Source organism: Paramisgurnus dabryanus, chromosome 18 (assembly GCF_030506205.2).
Source record: "Paramisgurnus dabryanus chromosome 18, PD_genome_1.1, whole genome shotgun sequence".
Taxonomy (NCBI): Eukaryota; Metazoa; Chordata; class Actinopteri; order Cypriniformes; family Cobitidae; genus Paramisgurnus; species Paramisgurnus dabryanus.
In genome coordinates, this window is record NC_133354.1 from 31478648 (window position 1) to 31505021 (window position 26374).

The 26374-nt window shown below is 36.8% G+C and overlaps 1 protein-coding gene across 2 annotated transcripts; it reads right to left on the bottom strand.

Moving 5' to 3' along the window:
* Window positions 1-555: 555 nt before the first annotated feature.
* On the bottom strand, window positions 556-25930 carry acsl6 (acyl-CoA synthetase long chain family member 6). 2 transcript variants are annotated; one of them, XM_065287647.1, is made up of 21 exons: window positions 25849-25930; window positions 18808-19028; window positions 16206-16317; window positions 13170-13234; window positions 12990-13091; window positions 12802-12901; window positions 12529-12707; window positions 11946-11978; window positions 10375-10426; window positions 8215-8288; window positions 8021-8098; window positions 6078-6212; window positions 5531-5665; window positions 5353-5448; window positions 5192-5264; window positions 4146-4234; window positions 3943-4059; window positions 2467-2610; window positions 2266-2367; window positions 2100-2171; window positions 556-1864 (listed from the first exon to the last, which is right to left on the bottom strand). In XM_065287647.1, the coding sequence occupies exons 2-21, from the start codon at window positions 19009-19011 to the stop codon at window positions 1724-1726; spliced, it is 2103 nt and encodes a 700-aa protein (XP_065143719.1). In that variant the 5' UTR covers window positions 19012-19028; window positions 25849-25930; the 3' UTR covers window positions 556-1723. The 2 variants fall into 2 exon arrangements, with proteins under 2 accessions (XP_065143719.1, XP_065143718.1); XM_065287646.1 differs by lacking the exon at window positions 25849-25930 and adding an exon at window positions 25683-25842.
* Between the last annotated feature and the right edge of the window lie 444 nt (window positions 25931-26374).

A 26374-nucleotide genomic window follows, 5' to 3' on the forward strand; every position in this document is an offset into this window, starting at 1 on the left:
TCCATATATACTGCAAATATTAAGTAAACAGCTTTGATCCATCACATGCTTTTATTACCATGATGATTGGCCTAGTTATTTGTTTGTTAAAAAATTGGGCTGTCAAAAGATTAATCACAATTAATCGCATACAAAATAAAACTTTGCATAATATTTGTGTGTGCACTGTGTGCAATTATTTTGTATATATAAATACACACACATGTATGGATGTAAGAAACATTTACGTGTATAGATAGATAGATAGATAGATAGATAGATAGATAGATAGATAGATAGATAGATAGATAGATAGATAGATAGATAGATAGATAGATAGATAGATAGATATTATATAAATAAATAAAATAAAATAAATATACAAAAAAAACATTTCCTTAAATGTATATATATTTATGTATGTGTGTATTTATATATACATATACCTACACACAAAACACACACAAATATATTATGCAAACACAAACTTTTATTTTGTATGCGATTTTTGTATCTTTTGACCAGTTACGTAAATAAAGATAGTTGTAATCCTGTACTCATGACCATCACAACCAGAAGATTTACAAAGAATCCTTTATTTTTACAGTTTTGCACACACTCATCACTATCTTTGTGAATATGCAGAGATGTACATGCACATGAAAGACTTAAGGAAAAGATGCAAGTAAACATTTAAATAACCAAAACATAAAATGTTGGTCAAAATTGTGAGGAAAAACTGGAGCTTGAGCATCTAAATGGAGTTTAAAATAATCTTTTATTACAATAAATTAATACCGGAATATACCTGATAGCTCAACCAATTATCTGTCAAGTTTTATAATCTGCAAGTAAATATTACAATAAAGTCCAATACTTCAATATAAACCAAACCGGAAGGTGGAAAAGGCCGGAATGTGCTTTATGGAATCTGAAACGATTAAAATGAATAAATTAAATTCTCTGCAGATCTATTTTCAACCATATCCCTTCAATAAATACAAAGATAAAGTTCTGATATCATTCAATAACAGTTTTAAAGTTATTGGGTTTTCTACACTGCAAACCATTGCTTAAATATTTCCACGTCTATTGTTCTTCAGAATGTACACTACTATTGAAATACTTTGGATGAAATGGAACGGAAAAGCTAGTTTATTTGTCAGCCGAAAATCGTATGGCATGCTCACTTTTGGATCACGTGAGCCACATTCGTAGACACCTTTACTACACAGAGCATTATAACGTAACTATAGTGTGTGTGTTTGTGTGTGTAAGGGTCTACCGATGTCCTGGAGAACGAGCCTGTGAGACACAGCCTCGTGAAATGCTGGGTATACATCATGCATTGCTTTTAGCTCAAAATGTGCTGGGTTTGCTATCCAAATTCCCTTTGAACCCGTGAACAAACCCAACATGTACTGTCAAGGGGTGAAATAATTTTGCCCTCCTTGGTCCAGTGAAAAAGAAAACAATGAAGCACGCATGCTCGAACTGCTTCAGTCTCATGAGGAGGACTAATTTGGTTGTAGCGCTGCCACATTTCTAAAGGCGCACCGACTGTTGACATTCACAGCCAAAGGAAGATTTACTCTTAATGACTCTTTTAGCCAGTAAGCTCATGCTTTGCCCTGACGCCAGTGGCCCGTTTTCAGTATTTTGTGCCAGCTAATTTTCTGAATGAAGAAGAACAAAAAGGTAATGAATGTCAGTAAAACGTCCTTGTCTTCTGGTGACAGTACAGTTACATGGAAATGTTGCTGTACAGTTGTTCGATTTCTGTCTTGAAATATTCCTTCAGCTCCGGTCTTTTGGCCTTTAAAGTTGGGGTCAGCAATCCGTTTTGTATGGAGAACATTTCTTTATGAATGTGTATGTCTTTAACCTGAGGGGGAAGTCAAGTAAACATTTTTACATTGCATTGTCAAAAAATTATCCTGAATGTAAGTATTTCGTCATTGCTTATGATTTTGAGAGTTTGGGCCAGGATTATCTGTTTATCCAAACAACTGGCAAACCATAGCAGTTTAGTTAAACAGTAACTTTTTTTAATAATGCAGGCCTTAAAGTAAATTTCTTCAATAGCACTTTTCGCACACAAGTTATTTTTTCAAGCATACCTGCTCAAATGAATGGAGGCCACTGGTTTTTCCCAAACGCACCATATCATCTAAGATCGCTTGCTTTATTCCCTATTGACAAAATGGATAAAATAATGTATATAATGTAGGATGATATCATTTATTTATTTAAAAAATGTCATTTATTTATTTGATGAAATCTTACTTGATTTTCACACAGTTCTTCAAAGCAGCCCCCAAAGCCTTTTTTCTGAGCCCATGAGGGTAAAACCTCTATATCAGGTACGACAATTCCAACCAGACACGACTGCACAAACACATTCAAGATCATTTACTATAGTTACACACTCATGTGTCATAATGTAGCTATACCTTATTGCAGACCACACAAACATTAGTGACTGACCTGCAGACTGTCACCATGGACGTAGAGCTGAGACACAGGTTCACTTCGGATGTAGATGTTTTCGATTTTCTCTGGAGAAATATATTCACCTTGAGCTAATTTAAAGATGTGCTTCTTTCTGTCAATGATGCTCAATGTGCCATTCTAAATGAAACAACAAAGACAAATGAGGTTAGGAGTACAAAGTACACAAAAGCCCTTCATCCATCCGTTCATCTGTATCATCAATACTGATGACCACAAGATGGCAAACAAATTAAATTTTAACACAGCTTTCCTTTTCGTTTCTGTAAGTTTTTCTTAATGAACTGCTCATGTAATGAACCACGCCAATTATGTCATTGAAAAAGGTACAATGTAACACTTTTGACCAGTGTTTGGGCAGCAACTAGTTACTTGGAGTTACAGTAATAATATTACATTCTCTGGTAACTAGTAGTGTAACTGGTTTCTCATTCATTTTTATCACAGTCGCTGATGTTTTAAAATTCAAAAATCCAATCATTCTTATTTATTTTCATAATCATCATGCATGTACGTATGTATGTGACATAATCAACACAGGAAGCTAGCACTTTTCCGTTCTGCTAACATGTTTGGTTATTTTCATTTGCTTGCAGATTTTACTAGTTGTTTAAAAAATATTTATTCATTTATCTTTAACGTTCATGTATTCACACTGCAAAAATTATGCAATAACCAATTGTTGGGGGTGTAATGGAAATTTTATGTTACTAGTAGTGTATTAATTAGTGTTGTCTTTGAGTAATAAGTAAAGTAATAATATTACTTTTGAAAGAAGTAACTAGTAATGAGTAATAAATAATATTTTTTGAGTAACACTGCTATTGACAATAAAGCATGGTAGTACAAAATATATTTCTATACATTTGAGAATAATAAGACCTGAATATAGACTGTTTCATCGGACACACGTGCGCTGACGCGATACACGTCTGGATCCGAACATTACTCTCGGTTTTGTTTTTTTTATGGTCTGACTAGTTGCTAAACTGATCTCTTGAACAAATGCCTCCTCGAAAATAACAAATGTTTTGGTTTCCTAGGTAATCTATGTGTTGGGTTTTTTGCTTGTTATATAAAAAAAACTACGTTTAAAGAACTTTGTTGTTATTTATTCTTAGCGGAGTTTACCGGAAGTTACGTGCGGACCACGACAGCCACTTGTTTATGTTGTTACTGCTGAAACCGTCTATACAATATGCCCTGCTACTGGATATGTTTTATTATTAATCTCTATGTCATCATCTGAACTTTAGGACCAAAACCAAGCCTAGCTGAATAGTCAGGAAGAGTTTCAGACAACACATTTTGAAATCACAGGTTTAGGTTTCATGCTATCTTCTTATCTATATTATAGATGAAAGTGTTTTACAAGACATTTAAGGAACATAATAAGACACACGAATGGCAGGATTTTTTGTAACCAAGATATTTGTAGTTGGTCATACATACTGGTAACCACTTTCCAATATCTCCTGTGTGAAGCCACCCATCTGCGTCCAGGGTCTCGGCGGTCTTCTCTGGGTCTTTCAAATAACCCTTGAAGACGTTTGGACCTTTCACACAAATCTGACATAGACAGGAAACTGTATGTTTTAGACTGCTTTTAAAAACATTTCTGACTCTTTACTTTATTATAATGATGTTTAACAAACCTCTCCCTCTCCTTTAGCAGCAAAGTAGTTCTTCTCGGCCACGTCCACCAGTTTAATGAGATTACATGGCAGTGGTGCTCCAACGTGACCTAAAGATGAGAAATGAAACAAAACAATACATTACAAGTTTTGCTTAGCATGTACATTAGTTTGTATGGTTATCTCAGGTTCATAATATGCAGATATTATGGAGGGGAATAAATAATGTGGGTGAACAATCTCTTTAATGTTTTCTTAAATTTAATGCATATCTCTTTACGCAACAGCAAACAAACTCAGAAAATCATAGGAAGATCTATCAACATTTCAAAGCAGAAATATTAAAAGCAGAAAGACTCTTCCGTGTTTATAACCTTTACACTTACACAGAAATTGAGTGTTTGGAGGATATAAGACACAAGAGGGAGCATTTGCCTAAAAACATTATCGAAATTTCACATTTGGAACTTTACGATCTTTTGAAACATCACATTGGTGCTGTGAACACATGACTTTACTGCCGGGAGCTGATTAAAGTTACCAAAATGACTGTACCGGGCAATAACTCTTTTAACTTCAGAGAGCTTGAGAAGGGCAACGGTCCTGTCTCCTTAAGCCTTATTAACCTATTACACCTGAACCATCTGGAGCAATAAAACTAAACACCAGAGAAGAGCAGTGGAGACACTTAATCATATAATATATTACAGTATACACAAAATAGTAAACATTAATGTGTTAATAATTTTATAAAAGCAATAAGTTATCTTATAGTGCTCTGCTGGATGCACTTGACTATCTGGTGGAATCAGACGTTATAAAGGAATTTAGGGAAGCCCGTGTTTCAGTATTAGTCATCTATAAGAGGTTTTCCCTCCCACACGAGAGCAAATGACAAAAGATTTTATTTCCTGCTGATCAAATCACATGTTTATTTATAAAAGTGCTCATGTGGCTAAAAACAAGCTAATAAGTGATTCACCAAATACATTGAGTCATTCAGGGACTTTTCATTGCTTTTTTGTAACGGTTTTACAACACAGAGGAGTTTCATATGCACATCTTACCAGATGTCCAATCCCCAGGGGTGGTAAAGGTGCATCCAGCTGTGCATTCTGTCTGACCGTATGCCTCATAGACCTGCCAACAGACCGAGGACGTAAGGAAAACAGCATTGGAAAAGGAGGGACTATTATATGAGATGAAAAGACTGATGTGTAACTCGAACCTGACAGCCAAGAGCAGCTCTCAGGAAACCCAGGACAGTCGGAGAGGCCGGGGCCGCCCCTGTAATGATCATACGTAACCTGCCACCCAGACTGGCCTGAAATGTAAAAATGTGAGTCTCTCATTTCAGTGCACATGCTTCTGTGAGTCTCATCATGTGTGCTGTATAGCTCACACACCTGGATCTTATGGAAGAAGATCTTGTCCCATATACTGTCGCTGCGGATGACACCACGGCTCACCTCGGCTCCTTTTCTCTTGGCGGCGAAGTTTAGCAGCCAGCGTTTCACAGAGTTGTTTGCCTGACTGAAGATCTGAAAGATAATGGAGAATATAGCCGTGCCATATGTAAGGAATAATTGACGACGGGCCATTGAATTATAAAAAAATAATGCACACCCAAGGTGCACCGCGGGTGTGCATTATTTTCAAATAATTCAAAGGACCGGAGTCAATTATTCCTCTTATACCACGGTTACCACAAACATTGTACTGGTGACAATTTTTAAGACATTTTACAAGTAAGGTGTGCGGTTATCAGAAATTAATACATACCCAATCAATATACAGCATTCAAAAGACCCATGGTATAATGTGAATATAACACACAGTGAAATCTGTATTTTTAAAAGTGTCGCACTAAATCTCATCAAATCAAACTTCAACACTAAAGTAGTTTTGACATCTTTGCATTGTTTGGTTAGATTGACTCGTGAGTCATCTCACCTTATCATACATGCGGTTCAGGAGACGAGGCACGACAGGGAAAATAGTGGGTCTGAGAGCCTGCATATCATCAGGAAGAAGACGGATATCCCCCTGGAAAAAACCGATCCTCCCACCATGGCAGATGACTACTGACTGGAATGCAGAAAAAATATAAATTTACATTTATTAGTTTAGCAGACACTTTAATCTAAACAAACATATTATATTATCATAGATACACTGTAAAAAATTGCTGAAATTATACGAGTAAATTACTGTAGAAGATAAAGACTGAATTAAAATTTCATGTTCATTTAACTTTGAACAAACTGTTGACAGTAAATAACATAAATGTAAAATCTACAGTAAGTTACTGACAGCTACTGTAAAAAATTTGCTGTAATTTTGCAGCTGGTTGCCAGTAACTTACTGTAGAAGATAAAGTCTGAAAATGTTTCATGTTCATTTAACTTTGAACGAAATGTTGCCAGTAAATAACATAAATGTAAAATCTTCAGTAAGTTACTGGCTGCTAGTTGCCAGTAATACCCATTAATACTGTAATTTATACAGACATTTTTACAGTGCAGTAATACCCAGTAATACTGTTATTTATACAGAAATTTAACATGGTTATTGGGTCATATAAGTAATTTAATACTTTAATCCCAAGTAATGCCTTGCTGAAGGTGAGGACGACACCTGAGGTTATGCCCAACCCCCAAAAGAGCCCTAAAAAAATTAAAAAGGTCCCATCTACTTAAACCAGGAGGACAGATATCTTCAACAACATATTTCTGACAAATAATAAAATCTATTATTAACTGTATCGCAACTTTTGTTACTTAAGCTCAAATTGCGCAAAACAAACCCTTTATTCAGAGTTGTTTCACCTACTAGATTGTCAAGCGCCTCACATGAACCGGTACAGAGCCCCTCCCCCAAAAGAAAATCAGTTTTTAGAGATTGCTGATGATTGGCTCTTCTGACTGGAGGGCGGGAGTTTCTTCGCTTGAGCGCCCATACTGACTGTTGCCTTCCCATTCATAGTAATAGTCGTGCTATATATATATTTAATATCTTTGGTGTAGATCAACTTGTCAAGATGAACCGGTTCTCACCATAGGCATAGATGCTGGAATGGTTTTAAGAAATAATAAGTACATAATAATTGAAATAATTTCATATTACAAGTTTTGTACAAATCAGTTAACTCTTTTTTCTAAGGAAAGGGCTTTGACCAATTTCCATGATTTTCTTGTAACAATGAAATTAGCAAGCGTTTACATATATATATATATATTTTTTTTTTCTTCTATTATGTTTCATATATTGTATGTATGTATCCGTGTACAGTTTATGTATATATGTACAATCCTGGCATTCTTTGTGGACGGCAAAGTAAGAATTTTCATGCTCAGGGAAACCTGCTTTCCTCACTGGGTATATGACAATAAACGCTTTGAATCTTGAATATTTTTTTTCTCTAATAGCATGGCAGAAATGCACATGGTTCCATATTAGGGTCTGTTTAAAACACTTAAAAATATGTGTCAAACTTAAACTTTGTAAATGAAAATCTGTTTTTTTTTATTTAGATTTCAAATATAAATTCATGATGTTTCAGCGGTCAATATCGCATTTTAGAAAAATAAAAATGATCTTCTTTAAGAAGGAACTGGGTCATGTTAGGACAGTTGAACGGCTGGGATAGAGGAAGTGAGTTTGACATGCTTCTGTATGTGTTATAGGTGTGGTTTCATGGCCTTGTTTGTGTTCACAGTTGACACAAAGCCAAACTGTAATCTGACACAGCAAAGCTGCGCATACAAAAAGCAGAAGATGAGTTTCTGCCGATGACTGGGAGAGTTTCTTCAGATGCTTGAGACTTTACAACATGACATAATAAGAGTTTAACCCCGGTCTGAAAACGTGCAGACACATGTTATTACAAGTCTCACCTCGATCAACCTCTCGAACATGTGAGCCAAAGGCAGGAAGGAAATGAGAACGTCGTCTTGGTTCGGAAAGATGACTTTCTGCACAACAGAAATAGATGCACAGAGAGACTGCGGTTAGAAGTCAGTCACATAAGTGTCTGCAACATGGCACGTCTCAATCCAGTAACCATAAACTCACAAATGACTGCACTTACATCCGTCACTTTCAAAAAGCCAGCAAAGTCGGCGACGACGTTCCCGTGGGTCAGCATCACTCCCTTCGGATTTCCTGAAGGATAGCACGCAATATTATCTTGATGCACCTGTGTGACCTACAGCATCTATCGTCATTATTTCAACATTCAAACATTGTCTTGCTTTTAATAAACAGAAGCCGCCATCATGTGACAGCACCTGCAAAAATGTAACCTGACACTTTGGTCACACATGAAGAGATCTGAATGTCAACGAATCTACAAGCACAAAGCGACCCCTTCGTCGGGTGCAGAATTATTCACAGCAATACTTATATGTTTAAAAACTAGTCCTGTAATGTGTTTGAACATTAAAACTAAATGTTTTGCATTAAAGAACTAAACTATACAAAAAAGTCATTATTTATTCTTTGCTGCATGTCATTGGCTGTCTGAAACTTGATGAACATGTGAAGTGATATAACCAGTGATACAACTACAACCAGCACTCTTATAAGGCTGCATGTCTCAGTGAACTACAGGAGCACACATTACTGTAGTTTAAAACAAAATATCATACAAAGTGAAATTTGTTGCAAGAATTCAATGACCTTTTATATAAACTGACTTCCCTTTTCCGAGAAACCATTACATTAACTGTAGACTACTGTTTTTTAACAATCAGAAAGTGTGCAGATGTCTTCCTTTTAACACTGCACTTCCTGTTTTATTATTCAATTTTTTTTGTCATCTTGAGTGATGACAGGGTTGCATGTGTCCAAATATTAATAATAATAAATACAATTATAAACTTCATAGGCAAACTTCAGTCTGTGTTGGGACACACATCCCACCTTAAGCCTTGCTTATACTCGACGCATCTGTATAAGAGCATTGGTGTGCGTTGCAAAAATTATGTCAATAATTAAAAAAACAGTGCGTTGGGTGCGCGAGACCTCATTTCATGTGGAGGTGTGCACAGCAATTTTCGCATCTGAAAATTACCAACCTTGCACAGCAAAATCACCAGATTTCTTTATTGTTTGTTTAGTAAAAAATGTAATTAACAGTAACAGTATGTGCCGGAAAGGTTGAACGTGCAAAAACCTTCGCCGTGTCACGTGTACTCCACCATTGGGCCAACGGGTGGTTTCCCTTACATAGGTGTCAAAATAGCTGGAAAAAACACCCGCAATGTAATACAATTGACATTTCCTCCATTTCATTCTTTTTAAATTCTTAAAATGTGAGCTAACTTGAGATAATTGCTGCAGATGGACAGTATGACAGACAGTACAACAGAAAGGAAGTGCCTCATGATGATTATTCATGTCATCTGAAGCAAATTGTCCAATCCATGCAAGAAACTGTTGTCACCTACTATATCTGAGAATGAGTACATTTACAGCAAATGTTTAATCCTTTAAGTGAATGTAGGATCTGTTTAAGTAAGCAATAAGATATGAGAAGTATGCAAAGCGGAAGTGATTGCTTTTATAAAATGGTTACCACACAATACAAATATTCAAGCAAAAAAATATGTATCAATGCAACTTTTCTGAAAGTTCCTAAAAATCCCTAAATGTCTTCCTCTTGCTGGAGGATCAACAGTAACCAAATGTTCCACATACGCAGTGTTTCACAGATTCATTGTGTGCAGCACTTATAGATGTTTTTTTATCATAAATAAAACACAACTACTGAGAAATGAAAATCTCAGGTCTAAAACAAACAGTTTTTATAAATTCTAAAAGGTCCCTGATGCTGTGCTGTATATTGTAAATATGTCACAGCTAAAGGGGGGTAATTGACTTCACTTTGCATTGTGCCTACCAACACCCTTCAGTCCTGACTTATTCACAATACAACACAGCCTTAAGTACCTTAATGCCTACTTAATGCTTATATAATGCATGTTTGAGCTGCCTTAATTTAAAAAAAAACCTTGCAATAACACATCTTAATATATACCAATGAGCAATTTCTACTTGATTTGTGGTAATCAGCAGATTTAAACCAATCATTAGCATTAGCATATAATTGGCTGAATATTTGCATTGCAAGGTTACTGGTGGACCTAATAAAGTCACAACAAAGATGTTTGATCACACATTTACACAATGCTTTATTACATGCAAATACAAATGTATAATTAAAAAAAAAGAGGAATAAATGACCAACCTGTGGTGCCGCTGGTAAAGCACACGATGGAAAGATCATCCGGTGCAGGAGGCTGTGATAAACATTAATTGCTGTTGTCAATGTACTGTATACTCATCATGTGTTACTTAACATAATAAATTATGCACTGTAAAATTGTCAAATCAACATATATTTTTATCTAACTTTAACTTAAAAAAAGCTACAGAACTTGATTGTATAAGTTGTCAACTTTTAACAAGCCCAAACTGGAAATAGTAGGCTAAACTGACTTGCAAAAGTCGTTTTAAGTTCATTTCGCATTTTTTTTCACAGTGTGTGTGAATTAAATCAAACTCATTCATTCATCCAAACAAGCATGTCAAACATCAATATTTCAGTAGTTTCATTATGACATTTAATAGTGCAGTATTTACAATCAACACTAACTGCAACTTGCACATGCTGCAAGACATCTGTCATTACTTTAATGATAACAAATATGTACAGTATTTAATTTGATAAAATAATAGGAAAGTGTGACATTTGAATTAATTATTTGATACGGTAGGCATAAAAAAAACCATTTTAATACTATATACGTAATTATATTTACTGCTTTTAATGCTCTATTTGCCCAATATTTTATGGGAACTAATAAGACATTTTAAAGCTCACGTAACACACGCTGTTTCTGCATTTCTGATGTTAATCTGGAGTACCTATAGAGTAGTATGACACCCTTTATATCTCCGAAAAGTCTTTAGTTTAATCAGATTAATAAAAGAAATATTAGCTTTACTGAATCTTTCCGATAACGTACGAAAAAATGAAGAAGGAGGAGTTATACCGCGGGAGGAGCGAGTACGAGTCATGCAACACTGTACAACACTTATAACTTATAATTCACTACTTGTTCGTGTCATTTATATAATATGCACGCCCATATTTACAACATAAGACAGAAGTCTTACTTACCGCGTGCAACTCGTCATGACCCGGTTGGGAAAATCCACCGCATCAAACACACATGCAAAACTCCGCTGCTACCCCGGATAATAAACTATAACCATTGTTTTCATAAGGCTGGATTTCTTCTCCTTACATCCAAAAACACACTTCATCTTTCGTGCCATTGTTGGGTTTTGAAATTAAACAAAGCTGTCGCGTGATGTGAATGTTTGTATGTTCTAGCGTCTCCCACTGATTGCTGGGTGGGCGGGGTTTTCCCATATATGGGGGAAGTGCCCATGTAAAGAAGTGAAACGTATAGAAACTCCTGAAACGTCAGTTGGACCAGTAATCGGAAAAAAGTTTTCGAAACCTGTAGGAACCCTGGCGAAGTGCATTCGGCACAAAAATACTCTGTAACATGTCCAGATGCTTTTTTGACACTTTGCCTACGTTTAGCATGAGGAAACAACTCTATAACTGTGTAAATAAGTCAGAATGCTTAAAATACCATTGAACCCCCCCTTTAAGTTACACAAGATGGCATTTACTTTAAACATTTTATGGTCGGCAGAGTTTCTTAGTTTCTTTTATTCTTAGTGAATAAAACGACTCTTAATTTGAGTATGAAGTATCTGTGAGTTTACTGATATCACACTTACCACAGGTTTCCTGTACTTCTCTTTACCCACAGCCTAAGAAAACAAACAAACAAACAACTTCACATGTTTTTAGGTAAGCAATAACATCAATTATGTTTGTTTTCACAAAATATTTCACTAACCCTAAAATTATTCACAGATTTAAATGCAACAACTTTCTCTCCATATAGGCAAAACCGTGTGAAATTGGTTCTGGTTTAAAGATGTCAACTATAAAAGCATTGAACAAACTCATACAGTAGACTTGTGTGTCACAGGTTTGAGCATGCTGTCAGGAATGTGACCTTTCTTAGATAGTCTTTCCTGATATACTTCCAATGAAGCTAAACATGCTCATACATTTAAATTACATTGGAGCACACTCTTTATCTCTCAAAAGACAGCAAGATTGTGGGATTAATCCTGATGTGACATTCAAGCATAAAGGAAATAAGTATGAAATTTAAGTATGAACTTTTTTTTTAGAAATGTGTACATTTTTCACAAAAACAGTATGAGGCGAGCCATAGGCTACTTTAAAATACCCAAGGCAGCATCATGTCACATCTAAGCTAAAGAACGATGTGTGGACCAACGTTGTTACCTCAAGATCTTTAAGGGCCTGGATATGAACTCCACACCTCTGTCCTTTCTCCACGAGCTGGAGGTCAAAAGCATCCATTAGGATTATTGTCTTAAGACCTGCCGTTTCTCCTCTCTCAACATTTTCCAAAAGCACTGTGGCTTTGTCAGCTTTGTCACAGATCACCGTGGCAATTTCAGCTGTGAAATCAAACATTCATAGGTAAATACACAGGCAAGACAGCAATGCGAGCTAAACTATGACAATTTGATTGTGAAAAGTTAAGCGTTGTACCTGTATTAATGATGTATTGTATAGCATCGGGTCCTAGAGTATCATAAAGTGGCACCACCACCATTGAATACGAGTAGCATGCTAGCTCTGATATGATCCACTGAAATATAATTAAAAAAAAACAGAACCTTATTTCTTGCCGTTTTCCATTTATTGCTTGTAACTTGTGCTTTTGCGAATTTTTTTACCTCTGGCCTGTTTTGTGCAAACACACCAATGAACTGCTCAGTATTGGGCTGACAACCCTGAGACAACAAACCAGAACCCAGGTGCTCCGCCCTGCTGAAGACCTAAAGCAGATCACAGATAACATGAGGCAGGCCGGCACGTGCAAAATAAAAATGAGTACATATTATATTAAGACTCACCTCTTTGTAAGACAGCCATTTATAGGGCTGACTGGGGAGTCTGGAGCCTAAAAATGGTCCATCACCTGAATAAAAACATACATGTGTATAGAGATGAATAAAGAATACATTTTTTGACTATTGGCATAGAGTCTGGTTGGCACGATATCGTGGCTACGACTCAGACACTTAACCGGAGAGGCTGTCTGACAGACCCCTGATAAATCCTGACTCCTATTCTTTATGTGTTATGTTTTTATCAGTGTAGTGCTCAGATCCTGACACACCTGATCTAGTTTTGTTTTTCGTTTATTACGTCAGGATCTAAACTGGTGCTCTGTGTCTCTTTTGTTCTGTTTGTGGAAGCACATGGCCTTGTTTTCTATGGTGCCATGTGCTCTCCTGTCTCTCATCTGCATCTTTTCCACCAAGGCAGTTTGAGTGCTGGTTCAGAACCAGAGCTCAGTTCTCTCTGTTTCGACACCCAAAGCACCTAACTAGCACCAAGAACCAATAGTGTCAGGCGCTGGGGTTACTGTGACACAATATTAGGAGGGTAGCTACATGCTAAGGCTAAAATTGTTCTGTGTAAATGATAAAATATGTTATGTCTGTACTAGAGGTCTTCTCAAGTCCAAAGAAATGTACCCAAACCAAATCACGTTTTAATCGAACCTGACGTTCAAAATTTTTTTTTGACGTGCATAAAGAAAAACCCAACCTGAGACAAACACGAGAAAATAAATTAGACCTGAGTCCAACCCGACCAAGTGGCAATTTTTTTTAACCCAACTGGACCCGAATGTAAACGGCACTGACACGTGTGCAGTCTGTAGCCCTACACCAACCAGTCAGACAGAAAGAAACCCAGTGGCCTCAATTTTATTTTCTAATTTGATTGACAGGTTTGGCTCAACCAAAAGTAACCTTCTGGCAGTCACATGATGTCACAAGCACTCTTGGCAAACAGAAGGTATTTCTCAATGTCAAGGAAGGATCCTCGGAAGCCAGAATTTCGAGGATGCTACGTCATCGACATCCGTCGAAGGACTGTTCCAATGTCGAGGATCCTCGGAATTTCAACCAAGGACTGAGTCCTTCGTTCGATAAATATCCCATATACAGGCAAGGATGCATATGTGTATCCTTCACGCTCTTTGTGTTCTAAAATCACTCACAATCCTATGCGCGCAGCGCCGAAAGCACACCTTTTCACTGACATAACGTGCACTTGCTAGCCTGTTCCATTAACGTGTTCTCTGAATGCTAAAGATGAGCCTCGCCTAGACTCTGAAAGAAGTGATTTGGAAGAACCAGTCCTGCCAAGAAAGTATCCTTGACATTTAGAAACACCTAAAGGAGAGGTTGGAAAAGGACTTGACACACACGCAAGAAAGTGCGGGTCATCCTGGGTATGTTCGGCAAAAACACATTCATTTTAAATTATCCGAGATCCAATGCTGCTAATATTATACACGACCTGTGTCCGAGGCACACGTGAAACTTTTAGACCCAAACCCGCTCGGGTCTCAGGGTCGGGCCTCGGTTTTTGGATCTAAGTTGACCCGTGAAGGCTGTTTTTCTCAATTGCAACCTCAGTTTATATATAATACATGGAGCTGCAAGCACACGTTGGATTCACCGCATATAGATGCCAATATATGTACGCAAAGTCATGATCATTAATAATAATGCAAGATCCAATATTGGTGATGGTGGAAAGGCAAATCGGTTCTTAGAATGCTCACCAGTAAAACCAATTTTGAACCAGCAACAGCACTAGCTCTGAACTAACACCTGGTTCTTCCCTGTGGAAAGGAGGTAATCATGAGCCTCATTCACTCTCATTTTTTGTCTTGTCTTTCTGTTGGTGTTTTTATTTATTAAATAAAAAACGTTCTGTTTCCTTTGGGTTCCATTAGAAAACCTTATATTACATTTGCTCATATACAAAGTGACAAATAGACATTCAAGGTATACAATTATCAGTATTTGTGTTCATATCAGTATTTTTTGCCCAAAGTTGTTACCAGCGTTACTGAATAAGATTCAGAGTGAGCCTCCAAAAGTTATGGATGAAATGAATTAACTGTACAGACAGACAGAGTACCGCAGGAGCAAGTCAAAAATGTTGCAAAATTGCTCTCGTGGCACTTTAATGTCAACCGATCGGACTGCGCAGCGCGTCATAAAGTTGTGTTTGTGTTATATTCAGGCTTGTACGGATTCCTCGCCCGCAGATACCCACAGAAAACTCGGCAGATTTCTGCAGTCAATTATTCATGCACTGTGCGTGTGAGTTTGTCAGCAGTAGAAGCCTGAGTAATAAAATCAATAATAAATAAACAAAGTGTAATTGGTCTTGACATGCACATTATCTGTGTCTTCAGTTTAATTCAGAGTACTCATTTAGTTTGGTGTGTTTAGATTATGACAGTCTCTTTATTAGCACCAATCAATTATAAACCTCACTGTAGGCTTCTCCTCTTTCTCAGTAGATGATCTGAATCAAATCTGCTGTCATCTGCAGTTATACCGGTATACATTTTGCAGAGACCAGTATTCAGTAGACTTTTAAGGACTGTTTGGGCACTTTTAAGAGTATAATAGAATAGGATAAAATCATAACAGAGAATGTTTTCCTCATTCATATACTTTATCTCTAGCATTATTTATAAGACAGACTTTGGGCTCCTGAATGTGCAAGATTCCATTTACAGCTTAAAGTAAAGAATTCATCCATGATTTCATCAAGACCTTAACTGAAACTGACATTCCTCTGGGAAAAATCACAAATACTGGGTCAATTTTGGCTTCATCTCTGTTATGTCACAATATGCATTTACTCATTTAATGATTTGTTTACAGAACAATTTCAAATTTAAATTTTAAATAGATTTGTTTTATAATTAAATTTAATTCTTTAATAATCATTTAGTAAATGATAATAATAATTAATAACCACCCCAGATGCCAAACTTCTTTGCACACGAACACCCCCCCTTTAAACAGTAATATGAGTAATATGAAGTGAAGAAATGTTCAGCTGAAACTCACCAGTTATGTGTAGCCCTCGCTGAAAGACCTCATACATTGTCTTGGCATCTTCATGGTAGTAAGGCAACAGCGTTGAGCTGCTACCCATCATGGACCTGCGAGCTCCATCTTCCTTTATTAAAACAAAGATGAAGGAAATGTTTAGGACGCCACAACCTTGTGGGCACCATATTGCAGTGGCGTTATGGGCGACATGTCTTTATGCGACCTGTCTTGTGAAATAAACACAATAAAACTAATAAAGAAGAGAGGAGAACATACTGTAAGTGTAAAACTGCGCATTAATATATAACAGTATAAAAAATAATTGAGTGCATAAAGCAGATTTGTGTTGGATTTGCAGGTTTATGGAAGACAAAGACCGTCAGGCGTTCACTGAAACAGCATTTGTTAAAAGAATGCCAAGAGTTTTATAGAAAAAAAGTGTTGACGTGGTTGTCTGGTACTTATTTGCATTAACATTTGTATTTGTATTTGAATTTGCATGAGACTTTATACTGTAGGATATGCTTGACATTTAAGTTTCAGCAGATGTGTACTGCATACTATGAATGTGGTTACTTATGAAACTGGGTGTGGACAAAAAGCTGCCTATGGCGTTGAAATACAATGCAAACCAGTGAAACACCTTCTGTGTTTTCTGAGGACACGAGCAGGCCTATGACAAATCTTAAAGAAAGGCAACATCGAGATCGCTTAAGATAAAACATGACATCCCCAACATGAGATTTACAAATGTATGTGCAAACCATTCATAATTTAAGCATCAATAACTTCCTTAAAGACTAACAAAGAAGTTTGTATGAATGTATGATATCTGTTAAATCTTTATAGGCGTTGGTTTTTTAGGATGATCCGGTTGGCCTTCTATCTTAAATACTTTGCTTATGCAAAACAGCGAGCAGAATTCAGGTCATATTCAACACAGCATTCGGGCTCATAAACACTGTTAGTCATGCAGGCAACAATGAAAGGAGAAATTTGTGTCAACCACGAATCCTATTTTTATTAAACCTCTGCTAAACAGGATCATCCAGGTGACAAAAAATGGACGCCTGTACACTACCAGTAAGAAGTCAAGACACACCTTCGGTATCTATTCTTGGTTATATTATACATGGCTCTGGAATGCTTGATTCTGATTGGTCAGAGGTTTGTTATTCCCAGATATGGAAAACTAATAACACAACATCATCTCGGTACTGCCAATCTTGACAGGAGCAGGAATGTAATATAAATATGCCTCATTCATGACATACATAATATTTTATTTACCGCATGTTCTTCTTGTTTGAACTTAGTGTCTTTGTTTAAAGTCGCTTGAAGACATTTATCCTCACAGAAGGTTTTGCATTTGTTATATATTATATATTAATAAAATCAATATTTTGTCTCCAATAATTTACTCATGTGGCAAGTAGCCATGTTATGTAAGGAATAATTGACGACGGGCCACTGAATTATCAGAAAATAAGCACACCCAAGGTTGATATGCGGCACGACGTGAAGCGGCCCTCTGGTATTAAGGTGGGAGAATGAACAGCCAGCCCTTCAGATTGATATTAAATATCCTGTCCACAAATAGTTATCCCTTACTTATAGAGGGAATAATAGTGAAGTCATTGAAACTATTAGAAAAAAAATGAAAGTATGACATCAAATAATCTCAGTCGAGCACATGTGTCTTCTTGACGTGCCTTCTAGGATAGATAGTTTAAGCCGTCCGAGATGCATATGTCCATCATTTTTCAGACTAACACATTATCAGTTATTTTAGAAAATGTCTTATATCTTATTGTTAATAAAATGTTAAAGGTTCCACTTTATTTTGATAGTCCACTTTAGACATTCTACTAATTATAAACAATTTTGCAACTACATGTCAACTAACTTTCAATAATTTGCAACTATACGTCAACTAACTGTCATTAGAGTATTAGTAGACTGTAATGGTTGGGGTTAGGGAAGAGGTTTGGGTTAGTGGAATAAGTTGACATGCACCTGCAAAGATACTTATAGTCAGTTGAAAGTCTGTTGAGATATCCTCACAATAAAGTGTTAGTAGATATTAAGCAGACAATCTACTAATTCTCTAAAGATTGGTAGTTGATAAGTAGTTGCAAAGTTACTTATAATTAGTAAAATGTCTAAAGTGGACTATCGAAATAAAGTGTTACCATGTTAAATTACAGGGTCCACTCCTTTAAGTCCAAAAAATAAACAAATGCCTTTTGAGGGTAATCATTGTGGTGTTGTTGCAGAAAAATAGTTAAACTTTATAAACGAAAATAAATTGCTTCTGGTAACGCTGATTAACTGATAAAAAACATTTTTTAAAATACATGAAATCTCGGACGACTTAGGATGAGTAAATCATTGGTGTAATATCATTTTTGGCAGAACTATTCCTATAATCACTTCAATTTTTAATTTGACAATTTTTTATGTACAAAACTAGCATTATCAATACATAGATTCACTGGGAACTGATCCCTGCTTTGACATTCCTGCCATGTTCCAATTAAGTCTGCATCATTTCCATGACCCATTTTAAGTTGCATTTCATCAGTCTGTGTCCTGTTTGTGAAAAAACATGACCTACCTCGACTTCCTGTGACTGATGACGGAGGTCACAGGGTGGAGTAATGGCACGAGGACGAGTTGTGAACCAGTAGGCTAGAACGGCAGTGATGGCACCCAGGCCGACCAGCGCAGAAGTGGGAAGAGATCTTATGAAGTGACTCAGCTCGTCCAGTTCTGGCAACTGAAGACCCAGCAGTGAATCCTGTGACTGCATTTTCTCCATAAGAGTGGAACTGAGCTCTGAGACACACAAACACAAACAGACATCAGCATACATCCAACAGACTACAGGTGCATGGGTTAGGAATTTTACTATGAATTCAAGCTATGGCACTTCATATGCAGATGATGTGTAAAAAAAGACAAAAGTAAGTGTGCTCTGATCTCAGACACTGCATTTATATTCAACTCTTATGAGAAAATGTTTGTAATGTTTTGTGACCTTCGATACAAGTGTCTGCTTAATAAATAAATGTAAACATTCACATAGAAAATTGTGGAATATTAAATTAAAACACCATCTCGATTTCAGCTATACATTATTTTTCCTTTTCTTCATCTGAGACTAACATGTCTGTATCCAACATCTAGAGCTTTTAAGATGCATCGACCAAAACCTCCACAGTCATTTCAGTTCTGTGCTGTATCTTTCTTCTCTATCTGGTCATACTAAAGGTTTTTATAACCCCAAATATTTACAATTACAGAATGTTGCAATGGGCAAAGAGTCTTCAAACATCACGTAAACAAACTGTTACAAATCCCTGATGTACTACAAGCGTTATTAAAATCATGTCACATACATTTTCTGAACGTCATATAAGCACATTCAGCAGTATCAGACAACCTATACCAAGCTGACTTTTTGAAGATGGTACCGATTCGAGCAGTGTACGCGTACATAAACGCAGTTATGAGAGCAAAACTGTTAATCTCATAACTTACCGGTATTAAACTCCAGCGGCTGAATCTCTAAGCAGTAAACTCAGGCTATTGACACATCAGCATGTAGTTTAAAGTTCACACTCCTAACTCTCTGTTGTCTGATTTTAATGCGTTATTTTTAATTTTGCTGAAGTAAATACTTCATTGTTTCAGTTACCGCTTGAATCTGAGTTTGTACCTCAATCAAAATAAATATTTTCTACAAAGATCCACTCCCAGACTTTTTATTTTCACTTCAATAAAAACTGCTTACGTGTGCAAAGCTACTCAGATCATTTCTGCCACATTACTGAACACAGATTCATTAAAGTATATCTAGATTTTCGAAAATAGTTAGACTCACTGATACTGATAAATGTGTATTGTGATCAAAAAGACCATTGTGACCTGGGATGTCTGGCTTGTTTGTTTACCCTCCTTTTATGCCAGCCAAATAGTCTTGATTACAGCAATAAAGAGCTTTATACAGACTGCATGAGCCACTTATTTTCATGAAATTTAAAACCTATAGTCACGTAATTTTGTGAGTGTTTTCCGTGACACTGACACGGTTTTTCCACCTTTTTTGTGTGAACATGTCACGTATTTCTGTGTACGTGTAAATGTCATGTATTTGTGTTACTCAACTGTTTTGTCCTATTTTCTTAACATTGTCGCTTCGGTTCAGAATAAAAAAAAATAAATGACATCCTTACCCAAACATCCTTACCCCAAACTCAATTCTAACCAAATGGTTTAAATGGTATAAATCAATACTTAAAGTAATATCTTGTCGGAGCTGATGGTGTAGTGGACAGTTCTCCGACATATGGTGCAGACGCACTGACCCGAGTTCGAATCCCGGCTTGAGGTCCTTTGCTGATCCCATACCCCTCTCTCCACCCTGTGTTTTCCTGTCATCTCTCTAATTACTGTCTATCAGATAAAGGAAAAAAATGGGCCAAAAAAAGTGATATCCTAACGCAAACACCAGATATAACCCTAAACCGAAGCGTCAATGGTTTGAAAATCAAAATAGAGTAACAAAAACGTGTCAGTGTCACAGAAAACACTCACAAAATTACGTGACTAAAGGTACATCATTTCATGATACAGGGTTGGCATGTGATGACATAACCTGATGCAACTACGCATCATTTTGCTTTAATTTCTAAGATGTAAATGATCAAGGTATTACAAACACTAAATTGTAGCCTTCAACATAATAGAGAGTGTTCAGACTATACAATGTCATTTTATTTAACAATTATATCATTCTTACACATTGCCACTTTAAATTAAGTTTATTTAACTAAATTTGGGGGGAACATGGTCATGTAATCTGACCAATCAGCGCAAAGAGTATATATAGTATATACGGTATATACAGCCGTCCCTCGCCTCTATCCCCTGATAGTTTTTTCAGAATCCCTCCTCCACCTCATAGTCAAGAATGGGCTATTAGACCCTGCGAAAATGTAACAGGTTATATGTAGGTTGTAACCATTAGGTAACTAGGTAACACCACCTCTAAGGCATTGATAATAACTCTTGTGAATTTAGATCTAGGGAAACATAGTCTCAGCCTCAGACCGCTGGCAGCACGTCTGATCCATTCAGCACACTTAACTAGAAACAATTCAGCAGATTCGAAATCGTCCTCTGATTGGTTGAGTTATACAGGATGTGTGTCACGTTCCCTAATCGATCAGCCTGGACAGCACAAAATCCATCAATACAAATCTGTCTGATGAAAGTATGCAAAGTTCACGTCATAAAGTCTTTTTAAAGATGTCCAAGTGTTTTGCTTGAAGCAATTACTGGAATGTAAAATAGATATTTTAATGTGTTTGCCACTGTTGTTATAAACTTGTTATAAACAGAGATGTTAATGAATGATGGTTGCACACCTGTCTGTTATTGTGGAGACATCTCTAACCCCTAAACATGACATGGCACAATGCGAAACAGGATTGGTTGCTTGACTTGTCAGTCATATTGCCTCTTTGGCAGGCCTTGGCAAACCGGCTTCAGTATAAAGGTCTGGCTATACGGGAGACTAGGGAAAGCATGATGAACCTCTTGGTTTGTAAAAGACACAGAAGACAATTTTAACTTAAGCCTTACTATTGATCTGTGTACCTTTCTACCCTTAGTTTGGATGTTTTATTAAGTTTTATAGTTTTTTGCTACCCAGTCTTACGAGGTTTCGTGATATAGTCATGTCATTTTTTTATTCTTTTTTCGTGATATTATCACAAATTTCCGTGTGTTTTTTTTGTGATCGTATAACGAATTCCTGTTTTCGTGTGATTATTACGTATTGGTTACTCAACTGCTTTTTCCTATTTTTAAACCATTGTCGCTTCGGTTTAGGGTTAGATTTGCTGCTTGCATTAGAATGACACTTTATTTATTGGTTTATACAATTTTTTCTGATTTATTTTTTATATGTCGCCTGGCGTTAGGGTTAGAGTTGGGTTTGGGTAAGGATGTCATTTTATGTAAATCTAACCCTAAACCGAAGCAACAATGATAAGAAAAAAGGACAAAACAGTTGAGTAACCAATACGTGATAATCACACAAAAACAGGAATTCGTTATAATATCACGAAAAACGTGGAAATTCGACTATATAACTAAATTGCATGAGACTGGGCTGTTTTTTAACAATTGATTGATTGATTGATTGGTTGATTGATTTACAGTATAAGGGTACTTAGGAAGTCCAAATATTATTGGATTGGAAGTTGACTGAGAGTTCATTTAAAATGTGATACGACTCAACTCATCCACTTAACAGATAAAATGTCATGTGCCCTACTGACCAGCATCTGACGTGTATTCTGCTGATGTGTCTGAACTGAGACACTCAATGCTTGCTCAGATTGAATTATTTACTTAATATACCTCTGAAATCCTCCTCTTCAGATTCCGATCAATTTAGCAGAGATTCAGGCAGCATTAGATATGTATGGCCTGTGCAGTGGGGTGATTTGTTTTGCATCTGCTTTCCATCTTGGGGGAGGAGTCAAGAGTGTCCTGCTCCACCTCATGCACGTTACCTCACAACCCCCCATCCCTCTGCAAAGCGTCAGTAGAAATTAGCCTGCGCTCTCACGAGATTACAGCCTATTAGTCCAGAAAGCTGATGGACGAGAGTAACCCCTGCTCTGGTTATGTAAATTCTTTCCTGCTTTCCCTGCTGGCTTTCTATTGGCCTGGAAGTCCTCTCCTCTCACGTCTACTTTGCTTCCATCAAAATAGTTACATTAGACTCTAATTTTATATACACATGAATGTTAACTGCTTTCTTTAATTGCGGCATGTGTTATTTGCAATTAATCTAATATTATAGTAGATTGCAGTAGGCAAGCCAGGCAGACTGCATTTATACCACCATTAGTCAACCTGTGAGTACTTCCTCTTATTACAGCAGCAACACCAGCAGAGAGAGAGAGAGAGAGAGAGAGACTGGAAAAGAAAAACGCATTCGCTGCTATGAACCTTTCTGGCCACCGTATCATACCACCCTCAGCAGATGAGCTCTGCCTCCACCCCTCCCTCTCCTTAATCCACATCTCTCTCTTTCTCTCTCTCTACCCTTGACTACATGATACTGAGTCTTAGCTTACAGCTCATAGATCCCAAACTCACATACTTAATAACACATCAACGAAGCTAAACTAGTCACATTTACAGAGAATTCATGTGGTAAAAGACACATTCCAGCAAGCAATTCTGCGTTTAAAGGATGTCTAATAGCGATCCACACTCAGTCCAAACGTCTCAGCTTAAATAAGGCAAAAATTGGACTGTCAGTGAAAATTGTCTAACCCTAGCCCTAAAAATTAATGAAATAAAATAATACATAAATGAAACCAAACACATTGTAATCGCTGTTGTCTTTGCTTACATGATGGAATCTCAAAATGTTATGTAACCAAATTCTAATTTATTTTGGCTAGAAGTTATACATCGTTATATCGTGTCTGTAGTTAACCTAGATGGTGAAATGACAACTATAGCTTGCTGGGATAGCTTCACATAGCTTAATTGATTTTTTAGCTTTAGGATCTTTATAAAAAGACATTGTAAATCATGAAATTCTGCTGTTATAAACTCTTAGGGGTATTTCTAATACATCTAACCTATGAGATGACTTTTCGCTGTGTAACCGCAGGTTTTTCAGTCGAATTAATAAATTCAAAATATAATATTTAGTTTCTGTAGTTGTTACCAAGTGAAGTAAGTTTTTAGGTTACCTGACATGAAAATACATTTTGGAAACTTGATGCTGAAAATAAATTATGAAAAAATCTAGAGTTGCCCTTGTAATAACCAGTATCAAAATGAGTGATAATTACAATTACTAGCAACAACAGTATTACACGTGACCCAACCAACAATCCCAATGCAAAAGATGGCGTTTATTCAGCAAAAATTAGCTGCTTACTAAGGAATATTTTAATTATATAAATATCATCCTTCTCCATTCAGCAAACCACAAAAATCCAGTGAGATGTTTGCTTGTGGTTATTATCACATGACATTTCGACACATGACAGCTCAGGATCTATACTATGACATCCCTGCTATGTTCCTATGTATCTTTATGTGCCCTGCAAAGCAGAAGTGGTGGATGAAGATGTGCACTATCGACTGTCTGATTGCCAACACTCATATGATTCAAGTTTAACTTTGATGTGTTTTGATCATTTTTTTTTTTTTTTTCAGATTTAATTAGGAGAGGGACATTGGTTACTACTCATTACAGACCAATCTCTTAGTTATCTGCACTAAATACTTAAAAAAAGAGAAATTAATTCATCTCTGTCCTGCATTTCGGATTTCTTCTGTAAGGTTTCCATGTCACTGAATGCTTGTTACAGTAACAGGCACAGTTTCATCAAGAAACTCACACTGACCTGGTGCTGGTTAGTTTCAATCGTTTAATTATGAAGTAAGGGCTAAGAGATTAGGTTTACCTCTGTCTCTCATCAATGCATCATTAATAAGCAGCACATGGCAGCTGAAAGGCTCAGGTTAGACGCAGTAAGGTTTGTGGTGTCCATGCACCATTCATTAGCATATATACGTAGCTATGAAAAATATATGATGTGTCAAACGCAAGGTACATTCAGAATGAAATCTTGTGATCTTGCCCTCATACACAATGTTTCTGTGTAATCTACCGAGTTTAATCTCTCTAACCTGAATGCTGTAAGACACATCACGGCCTTTGCTCTTTTACAATACAGCAATTTGCTAACAGGACAGCAGAATGTGGGAGGAGTCGCAGTGACGTTTCAGAACCACAAGCTGGACAGCGACTCTCCGCGTGACGTCACCGGTCTCCGCTTAGCGCTGGAAGCACGACACCTGCGAACCTACAGTGACTTTATCAAGATCTATTTAAAAAATGCCGTCCATACGACCATGATAACATACGCAGACACACATAACTCACTGTATGTCGTGTGTCTGAATGCACTACATCACAATTCATCCACTACAATGAAAGTTATCCTCGCACAGTAAGCGTCGCGTGAGATCTTCATCATGTGCCGCATAATGAAAAAAAGCCAGAATCAGCATCTTACGTGTTCACGCACATTATAAACATTTAAAAGCATTCAATCAAAAGCGAATGTGATGGAATCACTAATTCAACTAGCTGTTTAATTGCATAAACTGACATTTTTTTTTCGCATTAGCAGCTAGTTCATGTTGTAGAGGCCGCAGAAGCAAACACACACTCACTAAACCAAGAGTATTTTTAATAACTGAGTGCATTATAACGTCGAGCTTCACGTTTTCTGTACGCATTATCGCGTATTTCAACCACGACATCGACTGCTGCCGCTGCATTTCATCATCGTGCGGCGCACAGATGAGCCGGCATATTCCCATCATTCCTTAATCCTCAAAGAAGCACGAGACAGATAGAGAGAGCAAAGTCAAACTCACCTAGTACAACCCAGACAGAGCCAGCAACTAAAGCAAAAGCGAGCATGTCTCATTCACTGAGCCATGGAGAGATGAGGAGAGGAGGTATGAGGACGAGAGGTGATGTCCACGAGCCGGTACAGAGAGACTGAAGGACAGAGATCTGAGTATGGAAATAATGCCTCACCTCATCTCTCCTCCCTGATGCTGCTGCTGCTCCTGATGATGATGATGCACCTATGAGGTTCGCATAGGTTAGCACAATTTATGGTCGATGATTCTTAATAATGGAAAATTAACACTATTTTCACCAAATAAATAATACAATTGCGAGAAATAAAGGGCTGTTAAACCAGACATCAAATATTATTTTTGCACTTTATTTTATGAATAGGTGCTGTTATTTTAAAAATGAGTCATTGTTAATGTGGTCAGGTTGATTTAGACACATAAAATAATATTTTTGACTTGAGCTAGTTTATTTACAGTAAATGTTACCACATGCAGCATTTCATGTGGCCTGATAAAATATGTGTATGTATTTTTGCAGCATGAATTATTCATCATTGCTCCTCTTTAGTTATTTTAATTAATCTTTAGTTTAATTAATTATAACCATTAATGTGAAAATGCTGTCCATAGTAGTTTTTATCAGTTTGCTGCACAGTAATATGAGGTTCACATTACTACTACGCTTTTCATTGGAACCAATC

Excerpts from the sequence above, each read along its gene's own strand:
- acsl6 (XM_065287646.1), bottom strand. The coding sequence starts at position 25,728 with ATGCTCGCTTTTGCTTTAGTTGCTGGCTCTGTCTGGGTTGTACTAG. Across the intron at positions 12,902-12,989 it reads TTGCACAAAACAGGCCAGAG|TGGATCATATCAGAGCTAGC; the intron begins GTAAAAAAATTC and ends ATTATATTTCAG. Across the intron at positions 2,611-3,942 it reads ATATTGGAAAGTGGTTACCA|AATGGCACATTGAGCATCAT; the intron begins GTATGTATGACC and ends TGTTTCATTTAG.